At 42.8% G+C, this 23,331-nt stretch overlaps 2 protein-coding genes across 2 annotated transcripts; one reads left to right on the top strand and one right to left on the bottom strand.

The window, feature by feature from the left end:
• The first annotated feature begins 7,143 nt into the window (after nucleotides 1-7,143).
• On the top strand, nucleotides 7,144-9,009 carry LOC137234950 (actin-histidine N-methyltransferase-like). The gene is made up of 3 exons (XM_067758246.1): nucleotides 7,144-7,170; nucleotides 7,912-8,881; nucleotides 8,965-9,009. Exons 1-3 carry the CDS (start codon nucleotides 7,144-7,146, stop codon nucleotides 8,967-8,969), a joined length of 1,002 nt encoding a protein of 333 aa, XP_067614347.1. The 3' UTR covers nucleotides 8,970-9,009.
• A 6,734-nt stretch (nucleotides 9,010-15,743) lies between these two features.
• LOC137235428 (SWI/SNF complex subunit SMARCC2-like) lies at nucleotides 15,744-19,657 on the bottom strand. Its single transcript, XM_067758411.1, is given in 2 exon segments — nucleotides 15,744-16,578; nucleotides 16,580-19,657. Coding segments are annotated over 2 exon segments (3,066 nt in total). The 5' UTR covers nucleotides 19,435-19,657; the 3' UTR covers nucleotides 15,744-16,367.
• Nucleotides 19,658-23,331: the final 3,674 nt, after the last annotated feature.

Below are 23,331 nucleotides of genomic sequence, written 5' to 3'. Positions count from 1 at the left end.
GTTGCTGTTATTAGTGGGGATATTTCTCCCTACTGTGTGCGAGGTGGCTTTTTGTGAGCCTTCCGAAAAAACTGAAAAGGCTTCACCGTAACATTAGTCGGCCAAATTTCGGAGCTGAGCAATTTGTCAAATGATGACTCAGGAACTCCCAAATTGAAGCTAACTCTACTCAGTTGTGCCAATGAAACAATTTTTTTTATTAGCATCGTACAACTTAACGTGGATTTATTTAATTTAGCTTGCCTAGCCACGTATTCAATTATATTATCTTCAGTTACAGATGGCGAAAAAGACGATATATGTATCCATTTGTAACGCTCGACGCGTTAGATCTTCTAATAAGAATTTGAGGATTGTTTTTTTTTCATTTTGGTTCTAGTTTTAGACACATTTGCGCGCTGTCCATCATTATAAATAGGCGCGTGAGTGGAGGAAGAAGAAGCAGAAATATCGGTTATTGGTACGGCCGTAATTATGAATGCAGATGTATTGCGAGTATTATTTGAAATTGAAATAACATTCTGATGCGCCGACGTCACAGCATTTGACACCATTTTATTAGTAGCGCAAGCAGCAGCAGGACTAATATAGATAGCACTAACCGATGTTACAGATGATTGAGGATTCATAGGCACTGGCGTCACAATACTAGGCTTTGACGTTTTAGTAGTGCAAGGAGCAACACTAGCCGATAGTATGGATGGTTGGGCATTCACTGACACTGACGTCACAACATTATGATTTATTGTATCCGCATGCGCTGACGTCACAACACTAGGCGTCCCGGTTTTAATGGTACAAGCAACAGCATCAACAGCAATAGGTGATCGAGTATTCTCATGTACTGACGTCACAATGTTCGTTGTGCTATTAGTATTTGGTTTGTTAGCATTCTCATTAGTTTTGGGTGGCGGATGAGGTGGCAGATGAGAGGGATTACCATTCCACACATCGGCATTACTCATAACTTGTTTAACTGCGACTTCAAAAGAGCCGCGTAGGCAATTGATTTCCGAAGTAAGTGAAGCAATTTTATTGTATTTTTCTACCATATCAGGCTGAAACGCGAGGAGAGCTGAGAGCTGAGTGTTTTTGTTATCATCTTTTGGAGCACTGACCACATTAAAAACACGAGCATTCTCTGCTCTAAGAAAAGATATTATGTTAAATAAAGATAACAATGTTGGTTGTTGTTTATTGAAATTTTTATTAGTGTTGTCGCTTTTTATCACATTGTCAGGCTTAAAAGTCCGTGCACCTAAGCGACGCGACACGTTCCACAAAATATTCGCGCAATTTTTGCCTAACTGGCCAACTTGGTCGTGTCGTGACTTCCGACTGTCGCTAGGAGTGCATGGTTCCATAAGAATACATGCAAAGAATATTTTGTCGGTGCGTGTCGCGTCGCTTAGTGTGCACGGACTTTAAGGGCCCATTACAGATATTTAGCATAGACTTGACTTGGCGTAAACTTGGCAACTTAGCCACGATTATACTCCACTTAGCGCATACAATCTGGCATCATAATCAATAAATCTCAATTTGTATGACAAAATGTCAAAATGAAATGGAAACAAACAAATGGCATCTCAAAATGTAAACGTCACTTAGAAGTTACATATAAAATCAAAATTCATCAGACTTCTAAGTCAAGTTAAGTGTTGCTAAGTTTTTTTCATTTAACAGAAATGTAACTGACAGTTCTCAAGTCAAGTCAAGTCTATGCTAAGTATCAGTAATGGTCACTTTAGATTTCATAGATTCTGAAGTATTATTTTCTGACAAATTCGAGTTTATGGCAATAGTCTTTTCGTCCATCACCAGAGTTGGGGGAGGAGAGCGAAGGGAATTCCAACGCTGAGTAGCACAATATTAAAAAAAAAACTCTGCACGGAGTTCAATAAAAATTCGACGTCTGACTGACGGATATGAACACAATGTATGTGGAAAAGGTTGTTGCCTTTAGAGCACTGCTACTCAAGTTATAGTGTTCACGGACAAACGGGCGGAGGGACGGATATGGCTAAATTAATTTCTTTTTTCGCCCAGATCATTTTGATATATAGAAGTCTATATCTATCTCGATTAGTTTATGCCGTTACGGGGTACCGCTATGCGAACAAAATTAATATACTCTATGAGCTCTGCTCAGCTGAGTATAAAAACAGGGTGATAAAAAATACAGCCAAGTGTATTGGCCTAACATCAGAAATGCGATCATTTCTGAAAAATAATGTATTTTTTTATAAATGGCCTTGCGGTATAATAGTTAAATTGTTTAAATAAATTTACACAACAAATGTGAGCATTAGGGTGGGCCGGTGCCTTTCAAAAAAATGCTCGAGAAGAAAAATTATCGTTCAGTGAAAAATAGAGGGTTTGACCTAAGAATATTAATAAAAAAATACTAATAATCGCGAAAATTAAGAGCTGAATAACTTTATATTCAAATTTGGAGAAATTTGAAGAAAAGTGAAAATGTTTTTCACAAGTAATTTATTACTTTTTTATGTGCGTTTATAAATTGTGTAATCCGCCGGCACTGCTATTAGAGTATGACAATATAAAATCGAATTCTTTTTGAAGTTTTAATTGGATTTTATTGAATATAAAAATTGGATTTCAATCAGTTGAAAAGGATATGCAAGCGTGAAAAGCTTTCGTTTGAAGAAATTTGATTTTATTTGTCGCTCGAATACTAATGATTAATTGGTTTACTGTCAATAACCATGTTATGGAATCGCATCTTTTATGGGAGCAGCAAGGAAGGCAGTCGGCATGATCTGGGGTTACACTGTGGATAGTCATGTCGGCTGGGTTGGGTTCTTGCCAACCTTGCTGTCCTGCGCCATAACAAGAAAACGTTCCTATCATGCCTTTTAAATGGTCACACAGCGCAGAACTAATTCAAAACGCTGGAAATTCAAAATAAAACAACATCCGGTCGAACCGGATGCCACGGATAGACCGTTAAAACACTCAAATTCAAAATTCAAACAAAAAGTAACTTCAAAAAACTAAACGCAAAAAACAAATTACCGAACCGGACATGACCGGTGACTACTCTGAAAATCAGAGGAAAAAAAATTCTGAAAATAAATACACAAGGGGGATAAACAAAAAGGGCCGAATATAACTTGGGGGCGCCGCGGGTGTTGTTGCGACGGCCGGTGCTGAGCCCACCCTCAAAATCCATGGCCACCGACGCACCTAAATTTTCGGTGGCCCTTACCTGCATACCCTAGTACCTTCTAATTGAATGTAGACACCACATTCCCATTATTACAAACTTTTTATTTACAGTTCATTTAAAAAAAAACAATGATACAATTTTTGTTTTTTTTTTTTGTTTAATTAATATAACGCTACGGCTCATGGAAGCAGTTCTTATGGTTCTTCTACAAATTTTTTGTAAGAGGGAAAAGTTAAAGAAGAGCTCTAAGCCTTTAATAAGAAACGCTCTCTGATTTCGCAGATTTAGCTATAAATATACGATGCTTTCGAACAATTGCAATTGTTGTCAGACTTCTACAGTATTCTTGAGGATGTTCAATGCATTTTACCTGCATCTGGACAAAAAAAAAGTTATTTGTATGTTTCCAATGTGTTTAATTATTTCATTTAATTCGTTTATGCGCATTGTGTATAGGAAAGGTACAGACTAAACTTTTCTAAATTAATTGTCTAAACTATATAGTATGTTAGTTTGCGAAGTTGAAAATCAGAGAAAACCTGTATATCTCTATGTATGTATAAGTGTACTAATTTTCGATATGTGGCTGAGCTCAGGCCAAGGGGGTCACTGCTGGCGGACAGTGAACGGCCTATTAGTTAGGTTAGCTGCGAATATCAAATAAGCAGCCCTCGACCAAGAGCGGCTGGTGAGGAGGGTTTGGCTTAAAAGGCCTAACGCACCCTGAGAACCTCCAGTGACAGGGCGAGTAGATGCCGCCCTGAATTAAGCATCCACAGCCTAGTGCGGGGTTGCTTCGAGGGAATACCTACCCAAGATAGGGAGGCAACTATACGACGTGGGATACACACTCAGGAAGGTAAAGAGGTAAATTATTTGTAAATTTAAGGTGATTGTCACATTAAGACTGAGCCCAGTAAGGTCTTAATTAAGGTATACTGGAATCAACGACTCGGATATGTTTGTTAAGGGCTGGCGAATGTGGCATTCGGAAATCTCAGTACACGGCTTGACACACCGTCGAAATGACTTTCCGGTTAATGTCCCATTCGTCTCCGTCCCGTTAAAACCTTGGCAGGCCTTGGGGTACGTTCAAAGTCCGTCATCATTAAGTTGGTGGTGCAGGTTCGGTTGAGATCCTCCCGATTAATACTGATCTGGCTCTGAACGCAGTCTTCATGAGGGACTGCGTCAACCTTCACGTGGCCTCTCTGCCTTCGCATAGACAACCACGGGATCTATATAGGTAACTGCACACTCGGACCAAGATAGCGGCCTCAAGTGGGGACCCAATTAAATAAATGATGAGCAACAACTGAAAAAACCTCTTGGGGCTTCGATAGCTCAAGTGAGTTCCCAAGGGGTTTTTGCGCTCGTTGAAAAAAGATAAAAAAAGGAAAAGAACACACCGCAGATTAAATTCAAGTATTTAACAATTTAATTACTTTTAGTTCAAAGCTAACTCACAATATATATATACAAAAGCTAATTCACACTTTAATTAATTATATACAGGTTAGGTTATACAAATTAAAAAGAAAATCTTACCTATGACAGGGCTGATGGCTGCAGTTGGCACGGAGGTTTCCAAAAAAGAAGTGAAAGAGTTTCTTTCTTGTAAAACGCGTTCACCCTTCAATTCCGTCGAAAAGCGGTTTTGAGGGGTAATAGAACGAAAGTTAAATTGGAAAGTTAAATTGGAAAGTCGCGCACCAACACGTACACATACGCCTGCACGGACATATATAGGCGTTGGTGTTAGTGCGCGAAAGTAGATAGATGCAAACACAAATAGTTTACATTAGGCTGGGTCACTATTGGCAGTGCTCATTCTTGGGTTTAGCTTGGTGGCCTAAACATGCCGGCCCCCCTTGCTAGAAGCAACATCGGTAGATCCCTGCGGCCATCTCCCCTGATCAACTTAATACTAACTAATATTTAAATGCACAAAATTCATGGATGTCCCAATAAGGGCAGCGGCATGGCGACCTTTTGCTTGATACAGTAATTGGTATTTCGGTTCCATCCGTAAATCGTGGAGCTGTAGTAAAGAAAAAGTAAACGTTAGGAAATAGTACGTGGTTGAGTTCAATTTTTTGCACCTCTTTTCACACGAATGGCACGTGAAGCTAGTTCGAGGGTTGAGGCAGATTTAGAAGCGGCATGCTCCAGACAAGAGCCAGCCAAATATACTGCTCTGCGCTAAAAAAGGGCCAAACGTAGATGGCAATGTGCCCGGCAGTATCAGCTCCGGATATATATCGGCTCCCAACACGAGTCGAACCGGACTTGACACAAAAAATGTTGGATCGGCGAGCTGCATATGGGTATAGGGTGTCGCGACCGAAGGGTCGACGTTCGCGCTTGGACTCACACGGGCGTAGTTGGGAACGATCGTAGCGTGAATCGTGAGCCTACGGTTCTGCCCATGTTTACCCCTTATTCGCAAGAGGCACCCTCGTTGTGATCCGTAGTTTTCTTCGTCGAGGTGTAACTGTCGAGCCAGGTCGCGTGAAATTATAGAAGTTGTGGCGCACGCGTCGATGAGTGCGCGTATCAGGTGCAACCGCCCTCGCGCCTCGATTTTGATCACGGCAGTTGGCGATATCGATGTAAAGGGCCGAAGTGCTACGATCTCCCGCGTAATTTGCCCAGTTCTGAAGGCAGCTGGCAGACGTCGAGAATGTCGTTCGAGCTGGCCCTGCGAACCTACTCTCTCTAACTCGTATCCTTGACGGGGGCGGAAAGTCCGTGATTCCGCTCCTCGTGTGCGTTGACGCCGGTTCGGGCTGCGGAAAGTCCGTGATTCCGCTATTCCCTTGTGACGATCTGAGCCCCGCTTCCTCGCTCCTTGGTGACGTTGGTGTGTAGTTGATGGGCGGAAAGTCCGTGATTCCGCTCCATCTTTGCGGCGTTCGTGTGCGAGTGGGGGCCGGAACTTCCTTGGTTCCACCTTCCTACTGGTGGCCGGGCGGAAAGGCCGTGATTCCGCTCCGGCTTCGTCCAATTCTCCTTCTTCTAGCTCGCGTGGCCCGCTGTCAGTTCCTATTTCTGATGCTTGAAGAGACAGAATGTGTTCGTCCTCGCTATCCATCTGAACGCTCCATGGCCTGGTATCAATTTCCTGGGGCTCCGGATTGTCGAAGCTCTGGTGCAACGTGGTGTGGTGGTCCCCTTGGCACTGGTGACAACGTCCTTTGCTCGTGCAGTCGGCGGTGCGGTGTGCCACTGACAGGCAGTTGCCGCAGTACCGTCCTAATGCGGCTTCCCTTTGCCTTTCCTCGGCCGATTTGGCTCGGTAGACCGGGCATAACCGGATCGGATGTCGTTTGTCGCACAGGTGGCATGGTTTCGGGTACCGCTGGGCCATGCGTTCCGCCTTCCTGCGTAGAGTCGTGTACCGGGTCATACTGGACCTGAAAAGTGGTAATTGTCATTGGTCGGGGTTTAGAATTTGAGGGGAGTTGGGTGTTGAGAAGATATTCGCAAGAGGTTGGCAACAAGCTACAATTACTTAGGCAGTTAGCTGCACAAGAGCCTTGAATTTTGTGTTTTTTTTTTTTTGGATTTATTTTGAACATAAATTCGGTATACAACGTGGTTTTTATGTAAATTATCTTTATGTCCACGCGATTTGTTTAAAATGGCAAGTACTTCTCTATGACGGTGCGCTTCGTGTGCGATCTGACAGATTTGGCTTTAAGTGTAGCCACGCGGTAAGCTTTCGGCCGGCTGTAAGTATTTTGCCGACAGATGGCGCACGGGGATGACTTTGTGGAACGTATTTGGTTGTGTGGCCACCCTACAAAAAATTAGGTCATAAAACTTACCCGCGCCCAAGCAAATGTGATTATGAAAATAACCTATGACTGTCAAATGACTAGTCAAATGACGTGGAGTGACGAGAGCGTTTTTGCAGGGTAATTAATCATTTTAAAGCAGCATCGAGGATGCCGAACGTGCCAAAGAAAACAGAGGTAAGTTTTATTTATTCCTTAATCTGAGATAAACATTGATTGAAACTCTCTTATTTTTCATTTGTTTTCTATAGATTGTGAAGCCAGTACCACGAGTTGGGAGCAGCGGAGCCTGCACGAGGGGCAGGGACATCTGACGGTCGGAGTCGGCGCACGTGCCCAGGCAAGGTTCTGGTGCCGGCCTTCTCGGATTGGGGGATTTTTCTTCGAGTACTATACTCGCCCGGAGATCCGGCACTGGTTGCCTTTGGTTATAAAGCCGAGCCCTATTTGTGTAAAACGACGGTTACTTGGCCTGCCGCCGTCCTCGGGGGGGGGGGGGGGGGGGGCATCGGTTGAGGCGTTCCGCCCATATACGCCCCTACAGTGTAATCAGCAAAAAACTATTGTAAAATGTGATAAATACATTCTACATTAACCCCACTATAAGAAATCAGGTGTATTTGATCTGGGTGGTAATAGGATATTTATAGAAGATCAATTATTTCAGGTTATTAATTCGTAAAACACGGCCCAAAAAAGGAAGGCAGGGGGAAAAAAATAAATGTGATCGCGTTTTTCCCGGTTTGCCGCCCTAGCATCTGGCAACACCATATGAATTTTTGTAGTGTACCTTGTGTTATTGTGAAAGTGGATTGTATTACCCTTCAATGAATTTCCTGTCATTGAAAAAAAAAAACGAGGTACGCATCAGTTATAATTTTTACACACATTGTTAATTTTCATTTTCTTTCTTTCCAGGTGAGGACGGAATTAATAGATGGGTGGAAAAGCAAATTACATGGCTTTTGCGCTTTTGAACGATTGGCGAGCTTCCTGAATATGATCGTCGTTAAAGAAATTACACTCACGCTACAAAAACGTAATGAATTGAGTGCGCTCATTAAAACGCTTTTCGAAATTTGCTTCCAACAACCCATTAACCCGAAAGAAGGCTGGGATCAATATACTGAAATACAGTCATTTCTGCATCATGTGCAAATACTTGAAGCGCCGCTGCAACGCTCAACATCCAATCCAAGCATTACTGCGCGCCTGGCAAACATTGAAAATTTCTATAGTTGGGTCAGCGCAAATTGCGTGCGTTATGATGGGGTGCGCATAGCTCAATTTCCCGGGTATGAGCTGGGTTTGGAAGCTACACTCAATATAGCCGAAGATGAATTGCTTTGTAGCATACCACGCAAACTTATACTCACAGAGGGGAATCTCGATTTAGAAGAGAGTCCGGCACAATTCGGCTCAATGTCTAATTTGAAATTGTCCTACGTTCTTATGCTAGAAGCTTTGAAACCAGACAGCTTTTGGAAGCCTTACATTGATTTTTTGCCGGAGAAATATAATACGGTATTGTATTTTACTTCGAAGGAAATGGAAATGCTATGCGGTTCGAATGTATTAACCGCGGCCCTGCGTCAATGCAAAGCGATTGCGCGCCAATATGCGTTTCTCTACAATTGCACTGTACAAGCACCTCGTGCTCACAAATTCAATCCGATGGGCCAAGCGTTCAAAGAGCAGTTCAGCTATGTATTGTATCGTTGGGCTGTCTCCACGGTTATGACGCGTGAGAATTTAATTCCACGCTCTCGCCCACTCGCCACTAATGGCGTTACCGAATCTGGTCAAGAAACTGAGACAATTGCTGCTCTTATACCTTGTTGGGATATGGCAATCATCGGTTTGGTTGTTGTGATCGCAGATATTCTAGGTATATAAATCGAAAACACTTTAAACAATGTCTGCCTGTCACTGCAATGTTCTAATTATGCACTTAAAATTTTCATTTTCCAGAATAACGTACTCGCTGTTAATGTCATCTTTGACGTTGACTTCGTTGCACTGCTGACGGCGTTGTCATGCTGTAGTTTCACCTTCAAAAGGCCACTGTCCTTTCGATATAAAACCACCGCTAAACAAGCTGGAGGATGTACGCGTTTGTTTGTAGGTATGTATATATGTGGCTAGAGGACCTCGCTAGGTCTTTATACCTTAGAAACTTTAGTATTTACTATTCGCAGCTAACTTCTGCAAAAATCGATTACTTATACACGAATATAAACCAGCTGTGGTTTAAATCACTCCTTTTTTGTTGATGTTCCACGTATTTGTTCAAATTCCTTTACATGGCACTAAAAATGTGCATGAGTACATATGCACGTTTGCTTGGCTGAGTTAAGCTGTATTAGCCGTGGGCGTGTAACAGAAATTTTCACAAGCGAGACCAATGTGTTGACGGAGCGTGACAAATTGAATTTTTATGAGTTATTAGTGGCCATTATTTAATAACGTCTAAAGCTCAAGCAAAAATTTGTTTAAGATTTAATATTGTTCAGTTAAGTTTATGCGTATCTTAAGTGTCGTTTTGAAAAGCAAATTAAACATGGTTGAGGCCGCTGTTATTGCTCAATTGGAAGAAGGTTATGCCAATTGTGAAATTGAACTTTCCTATAATCATTATGGTCAAAGAGTCTAAATGCTGTTAATGTCGGAAAAACAGAAGGAGAAGCAGCTACAGTAGTTGTGTGATTCGGGGCATTTGACGCGCGCACAAAATTGGAATGCGAAGCTGATGTTGCCTGGATGCATGGGACGTTACATTTTGAGCTTCAACTATGGGTTTCCGCACTGGAGCAACTAAAACGTGCACAAGTTGTTTGTGAAAATCAACAGAGACCATTGTACTTGTTTTATAACGACTTGTGTGTGGTTTCCACCCACACAATTTAGTGGTAGCAGTTAAAGGTGGAAGAAAGGATAAAAAGAATTACATTTAAAAGTATGATGCACAACTATTTGCGTTTTAAATACTACACAGTTATGTGCTATTAAGTTGCGGTCCTTGGGGGAGCGTCTTGCGAATGATATGAGCCATCGCGCTCGCATCCTGAATTTGGCGCAATGGCAAACATTGCCAAATTCAAATCAAGATTGGGTCGAGCCTTTACGTCAACAAGAAATCTGGTCATGAAACAGCGTTAAGGAAGTGGCACAAAGTATTGCAAACCATTGGCTTGTTGCAAAAGGTAAGAGCTGTTTGTAAATTTATTTTTAATAATGGTAATTTAACGCAAGAGATTGCAAAAACTCATAAAGAGCGATAGTAACAGACAGCTGCAATGTGTTGTTAAATTCATATTTGTACATACAGTCATACATAATACAAATGTATACAAATAAAAGGTTGCTGCAGTGCGCTTAAGGCAAATCTATTGTACACTGATCAAAAAATACGCTTATCGTATAACAAAAAATTTATAAAGGTGATTCGAAAATCTTGATGCGGAAAATTTGAATTATTTAGCGATCTCCAAAATTAGAATAATTAAATCGAAAAAAAAAATTGTATGTTGCGGGAGTGAAAATGAGTAACTTCTATGTAAAAACAGCATTTTTTCATCACTCAATTCAAATTGGTCCGGCTCGACCTTTAGTGAAAGAAAAATTTAAAAAAAAAAAACGGATCTTATGTAGCAAGGTGAAATCAGCCATCAAATTTTATTATCAGCTGGGTGCAATTGTGCTAAGCAGCAGCTAGAAATAGAAGTTTGCATACTATAATGTGTAGATATTCAGTATGTTTTAGATAATACAAATTTGCATTTTTTTTCCTTGTGGCACTTTTCAGTTGTCTGTCGCCGCGGCCGTTAAGAATAAGATTTCGTTGTTGTTGCCGAAACTGGAGGAGTGCGTTTGATGAAATATCACCTATAAGGTGCCAAAGCGGGACAAAGTGAAGTTTTTGTAGAAGGTTTACCTGGTCTACCGGATGATTTGACAGCCGACGCCGAAGGTATTTGGGTATCACTAGTATTTGCCGCCGACAGTGAACATCCGAGTGCCAGTAATATGTTTGCCAATTTCCCATTAAAAATGCATTATGTAAGTATAAATAAATATTATATATCCACCTTAAGTTGCATCTGTTTTTTTGATATAAAGTATTGTTCGGCCTGAGTGCGTCGTAAACCGGCAATGGGAATGGCGCACACGGGTCGATCTCGGGTTTATGGGTTTCTCGAAATGAAATAAAGAAACACAAGAGGATTTGCCTCGTTATAAAATATTATTTAATTAGAAAGTAAAAGGAAAATATACAATTGGTATAATGTTACCTTAATGTCGCAAAAATGACGATGGTGATCCGGGGCGTTGTGAACTGCTTGGCGGTCGATCATAAAAGAGACCGGTTATCCCGTTGAGGACAACCGCTAAGCCGCGAAAAAGTCCTCTGGTGTTAAGGAGGGGAAAAGCCACACATACAACCACCCCCACATATACGTGCATGGGTGCTGACAACCTGCACACACACACGTGCATGTGTATGAAACGCATGCATGTGCATGCATGCACACAAATGTAGGCGTGAGTGTGGGTGGCTGGAAATATTATTAAAACATTAGGGAGGGGCGCCGTCAATCAGGTAAAAGTTAGGCATTGGGCCTAAACATGCCGCCCCCCTTGCGGTACGCAACGTCACAGTCCGCCAAGGATCACCGACCGTGAAGAAGAGGAAAAAATAAAAAACTTATAACTAATTATATCTAACTTAACATAACGTCGGCCAGTCCGCCGGCTTGGCGACACGCAAGATGGTTTGCGCAGGGTGCGAGCTTGGTTGCTGATGCCTCGGTCATTCGGCACATTCGCGTTATGGTTCAAGGCCTGAGCCAGGTTTGCCTAGAGCTAGGGATTGCGAAAAGAAGTAAGAAGATATACGTGTTCATATTTCTTGCCGTTTATTACAAATTCATTGGAAATGAACAAGCATAGAATTGTGTATGAAGAAAATTCAATAAAAATAACTTATTGTAATGATACAAGATTTTAAACGCACACCTCCATTGTGAATTCATACAAGTGGCGAAGGTTTGGTAGAAATGTGCACAATAGTAAACAGCTTCGATCACCTGTTCAATCGTTGTTCGATTAACTAAATCATTAGCTCACCAGTGGTTTTCAAACATTTCTGTAGACGACTGGTATATTGCTTTATTTACATATTTTAAAATGCCTGCATAGCTGGTGGCTCAAATTTAATCTATAAACTTGATTATAGAAATGAATATTAATATGTAGTCTGATTTTCGGTATACAAATTTAAAAGAAAGCTGATTTGAAACAAATGTACAATTCATGGCACTTCAATTTAATAACGGCGAGCAAAAGAAAAAACAAACCCTTATTCCATTATCTGGCCATTCGCGACTGCCGTTCTCCCTGTCAGCTATTATTTGACACGCAGGTATGGCAATGGAGGAATCGAAAGATTTTTCGCTGGTACGAATTCACAATGCAGGTCTTTTGCAACTGTGTACACCAAAAATTCAATAAAAATAACAAAGTATAAAAAAATTCATCTGTGTCGGTCATTACCGAACATTTTGATGTTAGGCCTTGGTTGTGCCCGAGAGTACCCAACCGAAGATGGTACTCTGAGCCAGCAAAGGGCCAAACGTGGTGGGCAGAATCCCTGGTAGCATTATTTCGGCATATACGTCTGTCCCTAGTACGAGGCGGATCGGGGCGGATGAATAAAACTGTGGATCCGCCAGACGGAGATGTGCGTACGGGGATGCTATGGCGCTGTCGACGCTGGTCGTGGGGGCCATTCGCCGAAAATTTGACACGACCGCCGCATGGGTTGCAATTCGTTTATTTTGGCCGTGTCTTCCTCGTATGCGTAGTAGGCATCCTGCTTGCCCGCCAATGTTGCTGGCCGGGAGTTGGAGCTCCTGGGCGAGCTCATATGCTATCACGGTGGTGGGGGAGCATCCGTCAATTACGGCCCGGACGAGGTGTAGCCGCCCCCCAGCTTCTATCTTCACGACCGCGGTGGGTGTGATCGCTACCGTTGGTATCATGGTGGCGGTGGCCGCTGGATGTTGGGCTACGAGCCCTGACCGGAAGGTGGACACGGTGGTGAGCTGCAGCGTGTTGCCTCCGTGGCTACGATCTTGTGGCTGATTTCGTTGGTGCAGGCGAAGAGGCCGTGTCTCCGCTCTGCGGTCGCGCGAATGTCGTCTCCGTTGGGGGTTCCTGGGTTGCCGGCGAAGAGACCGGGTCTCCGCTCGGCCGTTATATGTATGGCGCTGGGCTGTCGCTGTCCCTTGTTGGAGCCGCTTCCTCTCGTGCTGCAGAAGTGGTCGAAATGATTTGGCTGTAGGCGTTGTGGTCGGGCGAAGAGACCGCGTCTCCGCTCCGGTTCGGCTGGCATCTCGGTTTCGGGGTGGACGAAGAGGTCCAGTCTCCGTTCCAGCGTCCGACGCATATAACGAGATTGAGTCGTCTAGCCGCTCTCGGGGTGAATCTAGCTCCTCTTCCACTTGGATGCTCCATGGCTTGGAGCGGGCTTCTCGTAATAGCTGCTCCTCTTCGTCGATCGAGGCGATGTGCAGCATCGTGTGGTGCTTCTCGCCGCACCGTTTGCATCGCCCTTGGCTTGGGCACGCGTTAGAGCGGTGATCAGGCGCCAGACAATTTCCGCAGTAGCTTTCGCGAATGGTTACGTAGAGGCGCTCTTCTGGCCTTTTCGCCCGAAAGGTTGGGCACAAGCGGATAGGGTGTCGCTCAAGACACACTCGGCATTCCGACGAATAACGCGCTGCGTTCGTGGCAGCATTACGTTTTAAAGCGGCAAAACGACCCATTTTCCTGAAAGGAGTGAAATAGGTTTCAATGGGTCGGGTCATTGTCAAAGTGCATGGGCGAGTGGTCCCTAGTTGTATTATTGGGCATTTGGGAAATTTTATTAACGCGCGCATAAGGGGAAACATCTGTCGCTGCAAAAAAAAAGATTCATATGTGGCGTGCATTATGTGCATGGCCTCTTTCCCCGCACGTTATGTGCCTGGGTCTTTAGTGCCTTATTTTGTTTATTTTGTGTCACCCGGCAGCGTTTTAGTTGGCCACGGGCACACTAGTGCTGTAGAAAATGAGCATTTACGATTTTCGGTTCACACATTCTGGTGCCGAACCGGGTAGAAAGTGTATAGCGTGGGTTCTTTTGAGTCGCTGTTATTTGTGTTGTTGGTGCTAAAACCCAACAACTTCCCTGCCCGCCACAAAAAAAAATGTTTGGACAGCAAAATTGTATGCGATGTAAAGAAAAAATAAAAAAATGTTCGTTTTGGATGAGGAGAATCATTTGTAGAATGTATCATTTTCCTCTTTTTGTGTTACCTTTCGGTTATTTATGAGAGTTGTTTATTCAACCTTTCCCCAAATACGCTTCTAGTCCGGTTTAATTGATGGCCTTTAGCAAATGGCACGGTTCCCGAAGGGTGTTTGGCTCCGGTACCGATTTTTCGGAAACGGGTTCTTCGGTACCCGTTTGCATCATTTTGTGCATCCCTAATATAATGTAGATTTAAAAACTCGGCATGTATGTACATACGTTGGTATAAGTATATGGGCAGTCAGTGCCCGTACTTTACCGCATTGGTAGTTTGACATACCTTTTTGGCCCATTTTTCATTTTCTACTACTACCGCTACCAAAACCCAGATTCTACCAATATTTCAGTATTTTCGCACTGAAAACGTATACTGTATACTGCGATAATTTTAAAGTATTGAATTGCAGAGCCCACCCAACTACCATTAGGGGGCGATACTGATCAAATCAATAAATTTTGAAAAAATTTGTGCAGAACTTAAACAGGAAATAAATTTTTGAGTGGAGAAATATAATGCCTGAGTACGCGAATATTTTCTGCGCTATTTTTCTCAGTTTTTTTTTTGTTTTTTTTTGTGAATAATTTGAAGGAAAATAAAAAGTTTTACGTAAACGATAGCAAGCTGACCTTGGTTATTTGGCGGCAGTAATTTTGGTACCTTGGAAAATGGTTGTGGTAGGTAGACGTTTTGGGATGTGATTTATTTGTGATTTGTTTGTTTTACGATAAATTGGGAATTTTTTGGTACCAATATAAACCGTAGTTATCGTTTTCACGAAACTTCTACTACCATTTTCAGTGCCCCAACATTTTGCCTTTACAAAAGTCCATGCACTGGTAGATATTTACCAGCCGCAAAGACAAAAAAAATTGTGCACATTCATACACACCCGTGTATAGAATGTAAATTTCTCAGAATTGAAACAAACGGGACTAATCGAAAGAATTTTTCCGTTGTTTCATTATTTTTACTACGGCGCGTGGCCGTAGTACAATCGCTTGCTAATTTTTTAATTGAGTAGACGTGTTAGTTTTGTTGTTGTAAAGTAGTAAAAATTGTATATTGGAATTTTCGTGAATATTGTAAATTTGCAAAATTAAAAAAGTAAGGAAAATATAATACGAATGGCTTAATTAACCCTATAAAACGAAGCAGTCAACTCCAACAGCAAAAATGTTTAAAAGCAAAATAATGGCATGCGGCTTTGCACGTGCTATTTGTTTGCTGGTCCAAACTTCAGTGGGCGAAAATAATGCCAATGGTATTAATGCCACATTAAGTAATAATACAGCCATAAATAAAAGTATCCAACCATCGGACTCCGCCGCTGCCATTCAACCAACAAAAACCACACAGAATATAACACTAAGTGGTGGTAAGCCAAATATCAGCTCCGCCGGAGACAAGTCATCAGTACAATCAACATTCAGCAACAATCCATCAGCTGACAAACAATCCGCTGGAATCAACGCCTCCTCACTATCATCAAATACATCAATCCCAAATACGAATGAACTCAGTACCAATGTATTAACAAACGCTACCATATCTACGGCTACAGGATTGGCACCTGCAAATAATACACAAAATGCTACAACACCTACTGCAGACCCACCATTACCAGACCAACATGCTGTCGAGCAAGAGCACAATTCATCATTGTCCATTTTCTTTGTTATTTGCGTTATTATGTTGGGTATTTTGTTGATACATTCAATGTTAATGACTGGCTTCCAATATTTGCCTGAAAGCATTGTTGTTGTATTCCTTGGCGCATTGATTGGTCTGTTTTTGAAGGTTATGTCGGGTGAAAATCCCAGTTGGAAGCGCGAAGAAGTATTTTCGCCAACGGGCTTCTTTTTGGTTCTCTTGCCACCGATCATATTTGAATCGGGTTATAACTTACATAAGGGCAACTTCTTTCATTTTTATGCATCTGAAGATGTGTGTATCATTCGTTATGCCAATTATAAGCACTTAGTTCTTTTTAATAAATTTTGTTGCTATACATTGCAATATTTATGATAAATGGAACGACATGCTGCCTTCATTCGCGGCAACTTTAAGCTTTTCTCGCATCACTTCCTGACTTGAATAATCAGGCAATTTTAAATAATTTACACATGTCATCACTGATGGTAAATATTCGTTTGGATTTTGATTACCATCAAGTGTTTTGCGCACAATTGTTAGCTGTGGTGTTAAAGACTTAAAAACTCCAGTCGGTAGTCCCATCGTTGGTAGTTGCAAGCACCAGAACCACAAAAACATTTTCCAACTCTTCAGGATAAAACATACGCAGACGTTGTGTCGGGAAAACCGAGTCAAATCCTTCTCGTAGCGCCTCAAATTGTTTCTGCACGCCTTCAACAAGGAACCAATACGTCACCAATGAGATGTACTGATGTAGATTGTGAATTGTTACTGGCGTATCACGACCACCACGGCATAGTTCTATATTTGCATAGCCTGGTAAAACGAAATCCAATCCAAGATCAGCTATGGGGCATCCATCCCAATCCAGCGATTCAATCTTTTCAGTCTTTTCCATTGCATCAAGTTTCGATTCGTTTAATATTTGATCGCGTTCAAGTACCACGTCCTGTAATCTTACCAATGTACTTTGCACTTCGGGTGCGACACGTGCCAAATCGGCTAAACCAACTGAATATTCTTCATTCAATAGCCAGCGGTAGAACGGTATTGAGAATGGTAGATCCAACATTCGACTATCCATAACAGCCTTAGCCATAAATTTTCCAAGGAATTTGGATTTTGCTTTGGCTTTTGATACTTGCGGCAATTTGGATGACTTGCCCAATGGCATGGGAAAGAGTCCGTGTGGAGTATTTACATATGCCATGGATGTGCTGGTCGTTATTGTCGCCACAGATGATACAATATCGCTAATTTCAGGTGGTGATCTATCACCTCTTTCGCGTGGCAGCTGTTGTGATAGTTGGGACTGATTTTGCTGGGTCTCGTGTTCCATTATCATGTTTAAAGCACTATCATTAGGAGATGAAGTGATACCCACTTGATCCATATTTAATTGGCGCTGTTGATATTGCAGCTGTTGCTGATGATTGTGATGCAATATCATACCAGACTGTGGGGCATTACCAGCGACCACAACTTGATGTTGTATTATTTGCTGGGGATGCTGTTGTTGTTGAAGCGACTGTTCTGGTACTGGGGTGCCACCTGCTGCTACGACCATCGTCTGTTGCTGTTGTTGTATTTGTATTGCCCCACCATTGCTGTTACCCAAGCGACTATTCAACATGTTGGCCAGTGCAGTTTTTGTTTTCATATTCATTTGCTGTTGTTGAGTTTGTTGCAATACGCCCTGTTGTTGTGGATTATTGATTTGCTGCTGTGGCAGCTGTTGCTGCTGTTGTGGTGTTGGTTTGTCACCTTCAACAGAACCTTCTTTACCATCTTTAATTACTTTCGGCTTGTCTAAGTCAAGCAAAGTTTTGGCTGCAGATGGCTGTTGCGTCTTTTGGGGATTCAACGATTGCAAACCAGATGGTGTATCTGATAATATATGAAAATGTGAAGTGGGAGGTGGACCCATTGGTGTTGGACGTAATTCTGCATCGATTTGGTAATTTATAAGACCCCATTGTTCCAGGAATGCATGTACACGCATTATAGCGCATACATCACCAGCTAGGTTTCTGCGACAGGCGGTGCTGGTTAAGTATTCAGTTGGATTTAATCTGTAAGTATCAATCATAAAATTACGATAAGCCATATAAATTTCAGGAGTTTTTGATTTATTTTTGCCATTAAAAAATTCCGACATGGCACGTTTTTCAATAATATGGATAGAGTTGTAGTCAAACCAAGCCGAATATGAGGGTACAATAATGTGATGGGTTTGCTCGGTAACATTGTCTTCCATATCCTCTTTGGCAGAGGAAGAGAACTCTTGAGTATTACTGTTGTCACTAGTTTTACCAGTTTGTGAATTTTCACCATCGCCAGTGGAAAGCGCCGGAGCCGCGCTACAGCCTGTCATTTCATCATCTAAATCTGTCATAGTGCCACTTCTAATGGGTATCATATCACTGTCAGCACGTGATTTTCCTCCTGGTGCTGGACTAGCAGTTGACTGCATGGGCGCTGATTTTACAACCTCTTGAACATTCGGTTCTGCTGGTGGATCATCCATGTCACGTGTCAAATCTTCATCGTCATCTTCGTTACGCAATTTTTTATGCAATACGGCTGGCGAACGCTTACGTTTGCCAGGTTTCGAAGTGTTTGGTGATGGTGAACGACGTCGCTTTTGTTTACCTGTCGTAGTACCACTTACACCAGAAGAAACGCGTTTCTTTTCATCCGTTCCAAATGACATCATATCATCAACAGACATACGATGTTTATGTGTTTTCTTTTTGCCCATTTCATCGACTTCGTAATCCTCTTCGACCATCCATTCATTATATTGCTCCAAATCCAAAACCCAAGATGCCGAAACAAGCCAACGTTCTCCAGTTGAGTCTGGATTTTCGGGGACGAATTCGGGTAAATCAAAAGTATTTACTGCCCAAGAGTCGTATGATTCAGGAAAATAATACCAATGCAACATTACATGATTTCCGCGCTTAAAAACTGGTCGTGCATATTCATCTGGATGAGGATCAACCACCGGATATATAATGTGAGTAGCTTCATCCTCATCGAATACGATTTCTACACGTCTGGTAATTAGTATATCACGTAATCGTTGTGCTAAATCTTTGCTTACTTCTGGTCTGATGTAAATATAATGTATACGATGAAGATTTGCCTCAACCAACGCTTGTTCAATGTCAATCACCAATTGGATATTTGGATCTTTACGTGGTGGATTTTTACCAACGGAAAAATCAAAATTTTTTTCGCGTTGCTCGGCACGAAATCTAAACATTGTGCTGAAGATGATACATAGGCCACCGCCAGGCTTGAAATCCATAAATAAACGCATCGGGATTCGCGTTGCCGGCGGCTCCTGAGCATTTTTGCCCAACTTAGCCTCCACATATTGCAACAATTGTATTAATAATTGTGCCCACGATTCTTTGGTTAAGTGCATCTGCGTTCTGTGGCAGACCCTGAGTCTGCGTTAGGGTTCTGGTGTCCTCGCTCGGGGTGAGTGAGTGAAATGGGGTTTGGTTGTGAAAATTAAAAATAAGTGTTTTGTGGCAGATGGGGATCTGCATTAGGGTGGTTGATTGGCCTCGGTGGGCGAGCGCTGGGTTTTGAAATTTTGAAAATTTTAAAAGGATTATGGGCCGAGTGCCTTTGCTTTCTGTGGCAGACCGAGGGTCTGCGTAAAGGCTTTTCTGGTATACTCGTTCTGGAATAACGAGTAAGTGGGATGGTTTTTTTTGAAATGAAAAAAATAGAAGTTTTTTTTTTTTTTTTTTTTTTTTTTTTTGAACGGAGGGATGTGGAGGAACGGGGGGATTGTTAAGCGAAGCTTTTGGTCCTCGCACAATCTATCTCCGTGGGAAGAAGGATCAGTTTGACCAAAGGTCGTCTGACTTGACCCTTCTCGGTTATGAGGTCGACTACACGTACTCGGTTATCTTCGCCGGGGTGTACGTTGACGACTCTGCCTAACCTCCATTCGTTGGGAGATAAGTTGTCCTCTTTGATGACAACTAGATCATCCACTTTAAGATTTTGCTTTGACTGTTTCCACTTCACTCGTTTTTGAAGTTCGGAAAGGTATTCAGTTTTCCAACGAAGGCAGAAGGTTTGATGGAGGGCCTTGAGCTTCTGCCATCTGTTTATTATGGAGGCCGGGCTTTCGTTCACATCCGGTTCTGGCGGCGCCAGAAGATGGCTGCCCGTTAGGAAATGTCCTGGGGTTAGTGGTTCCAGGTCCGTTGGGTCATTCGACCCCGGACTGAGAGGGCGCGAGTTGAGGCACGCCTCAATCCGGCACAAAAGTGTTTGGAACTCCTCCATAGTATATTTGTGGGGAGAAGCGATCTTTTTGAAGTGGCTTTTGAAGCTCTTCACTCCCGCTTCCCACAAGCCGCCCATATGTGGAGCGCCAGCGGGAATAAAATGCCAAGTTAATGCTTGATGGCTATACTTGGAGACTGTTTTGTCTCGGCTTTCTGCCAGGAAGGCTTTGAATTCCGATCGTAGAGATCTGGAAGCTCCGACAAAGTTCGTACCATTGTCGGAGTAGATGTTCTTCGGACATCCTCTTCTCGCGATAAAACGCGAAAAGGCCGCGAGGAAGCCTGGGGTACTAAGGTCACTAGTGGCTTCTAAATGGATGGCCTTAGTGGAAAAGCAGACAAAAAGGCATACGTAGCCTTTTGACAGTCGACATCCCCTACCGCGGTAGCTTTTGATGTCGAAAGGCCCTGCAAAGTCTACCCCGGTATTGGTGAACGCGCGGGTAAAAGTAGTCCGTTCGCAGGGAAGGGTCCCCATAAGTTGGGACTGTACCTGCTTTCGGTGAATAATGCAGGTTTTGCACTTGTGGATGATGGCTCTGATCATGGTCTTGACATTCGGTATCCAGTATTGGGTTCGGATAAGACGGAGCATGAGCTGGTTCTCGCCATGAAGGGAGTCATGATGAGCCATCATAACTGTAAGGCGAGACAGCCTACAATTGTACGGCAAGATGATCGGATGACGCTCATTGTATGACATGTCCTTTGAAGCCCCTAGACGCCCCCCTGTTCTAATAATATCATCTTTGTCGATATATGGGTTGAGTGACAGTATTTCACTCTTTCGATCGATAGGTTCCCTATTTTTCAATTTTAAATATTCTGTCCCGTAAAATTGTTTCTGGCAGACTCGTATTAATGCTTGAGTCGTTGCCTTAATCTCATCGGCTGAGATTATGCACGACCTTTCGTGGAACATTGCTTTAGTTTTTGGGTGAGTTCGTTTATAAAATCTCCTAACATAGGAGAGAACCTTTAAGGCCCTGGGTAAATTTGAAAAACGGTCGAGAATATCTACATGATCTACCCTTGTCGTGGCATATGTTTGTGCCCTCTTCTCCTCAACGGACGTTTTGTATTCGGTCTCTTGTGCTGGCCAGTGGGAATTGTCTTCTTGCAGCCAAGAAGGTCCCTGCCACCACAACGAATTGTTGGTCAACTCTGATGCAAGTAGTCCTCTGCTTCCTAGATCCGCTGGATTAGATTCCGAGTCCACGTGAAGCCAGTCCTTGCTACCGACCATATCGATGATCTTAGTGATTCGGTGTGCGACGAAGGTTGACCAGGAACAGGGCGGCTTTCTTATCCAAGCGAGTACGATGGTTGAATCCGTCCAGAGGTGAACTTTTGCTGGCCCCAAATGAATGTTTCGGAATATTGATTCCGTGATTTCTGCGAGCAGCACGGCGCCGCAAAGTTCTAAGCGTGGTAGTGAGATGGTTTTCACTGGGGCTACTCGGGTTTTGGCTAGCAAGAGATTTGTGAAAATTGTATCGTCCCTTTTTACGCGCATGTATATAGCTGCTGCATATGCCTTTTCCGATGCATCGCAAAAACCATGTATTTCGATGTCGTCCTCGGGCGTAAAATTTACCCATCGCGGTATCCTAATGTTATCTATTTCGTTATAGTGTTGGGTGAAATTTTCCCACCGTTCTAAGGTAGTTGGGGAGACAGGTTCGTCCCACCCGGTGCCCTCTAACCAGATATGCTGCATTAGTATTTTTGCCACTATGACCACTGGTGCAAGCCAGCCTAAAGGGTCGAAAAGTTTGGCTATAGCGGATAGGATTACGCGTTTGGTGATGTTCTCGCCACTCTCTAAAGCTCCTGCGGTGAAGTAAAACATGTCTGAATGCGCGTTCCATCGTATTCCGAGTGCCTTCACCGAGCTAGCCTCTTCAAACGCTAGGAAGTCCTCGCTGAGCAGATCCGTTTTGGGGATGTCCTGAAGGATTTCCTCACAATTTGATGTCCACTTGCGCAATGGAAAGCCAGCTGAGTGTAATGCTTCGCGAATCTCGTTTCTTGCTCTGATTGTTGACGCTATTGTATGTCCTCCAGATAAAACGTCGTCGACATACATACTTTCTCGTAATATACCCGATGCTATTGGGTGCGTATTTTCTACATCATCAGCCAATTGTAGAAGTGACCGTATCGCGAGGTAGGGGGCACAGTTTACACCAAATGTGACAGTCTTTAGTTCGTAAAGACTGATGGGTTCGTTGGGGGATGTTCGATGGACAATTCTTTGAAATTTGGCGTGATTATCGGTCACCCAAATCTGCCTATACATCTTTTCTATGTCGCTATTAAAGACAAAACGGTAAAGTCTCCAACGTAGAATTAAAATAGGCAAGTCTGCTTGGAGTACTGGACCTGGGTGGAGTATGTCGTTTAGACTAATGCCATTTGCCGTCGGACTTGACGCGTTGAAGACGACGCGCACCTTGGTAGTGGTACTTTCCGCCTTTACAACGGCGTGGTGGGGCAGGAAATAATTATCCGAATCGTCGGATGGTATATTATTTTTAATTTTTCTCATATGTCCAAGCGTTTCGTATTCGGATAACACCCGAACATATTCTTTCCCTAACTCTTGGTTTTTTAGTAATCGCCCCTCATTTCTGAAGAATTGTGAACATGCGCGCTTTAGGGACGGTCCTAATTTAATATTCTCAGGGTAATCCTGCCTGAATGGTAGCGAAACTGTACATCTTCCACTTTCATCACGTTTTGTTGTGTCCTTGAATAATTGTTCACAATACCTTTCTTCTTCATTAAGCATTTTGTTTTTGGGAACATTTTCTACCTCCCAGAAAGCTTTTAATTGGTTGTCCAACGCAACCTCGTTGTAGAATGACATGATGCTCTTCGTCGGACTCGGTGCTTCGATGCGACCGGTTAGTATCCAACCGAACACTGTCTCTTGGGCCAAAAGTGTATTTAGTACATTCTTTTTCAGACCACTCAGTATAATTTGGGGATATATGTCTCCTCCAAGTATG

This window comes from Eurosta solidaginis, chromosome X, assembly GCF_040869045.1.
Source record: "Eurosta solidaginis isolate ZX-2024a chromosome X, ASM4086904v1, whole genome shotgun sequence".
NCBI lineage: Eukaryota > Metazoa > Arthropoda > Insecta > Diptera > Tephritidae > Eurosta > Eurosta solidaginis.
Note: the sequence above shows the minus strand (reverse complement) of the source record. Positions and strands in the feature narration are given on the sequence as shown.

Excerpts from the sequence above, each read along its gene's own strand:
- LOC137234950 (XM_067758246.1), top strand. The coding sequence starts at position 7,144 with ATGCCGAACGTGCCAAAGAAAACAGAG. Across the intron at positions 7,171-7,911 it reads ACGTGCCAAAGAAAACAGAG|GTGAGGACGGAATTAATAGA; the intron begins GTAAGTTTTATT and ends CTTTCTTTCCAG.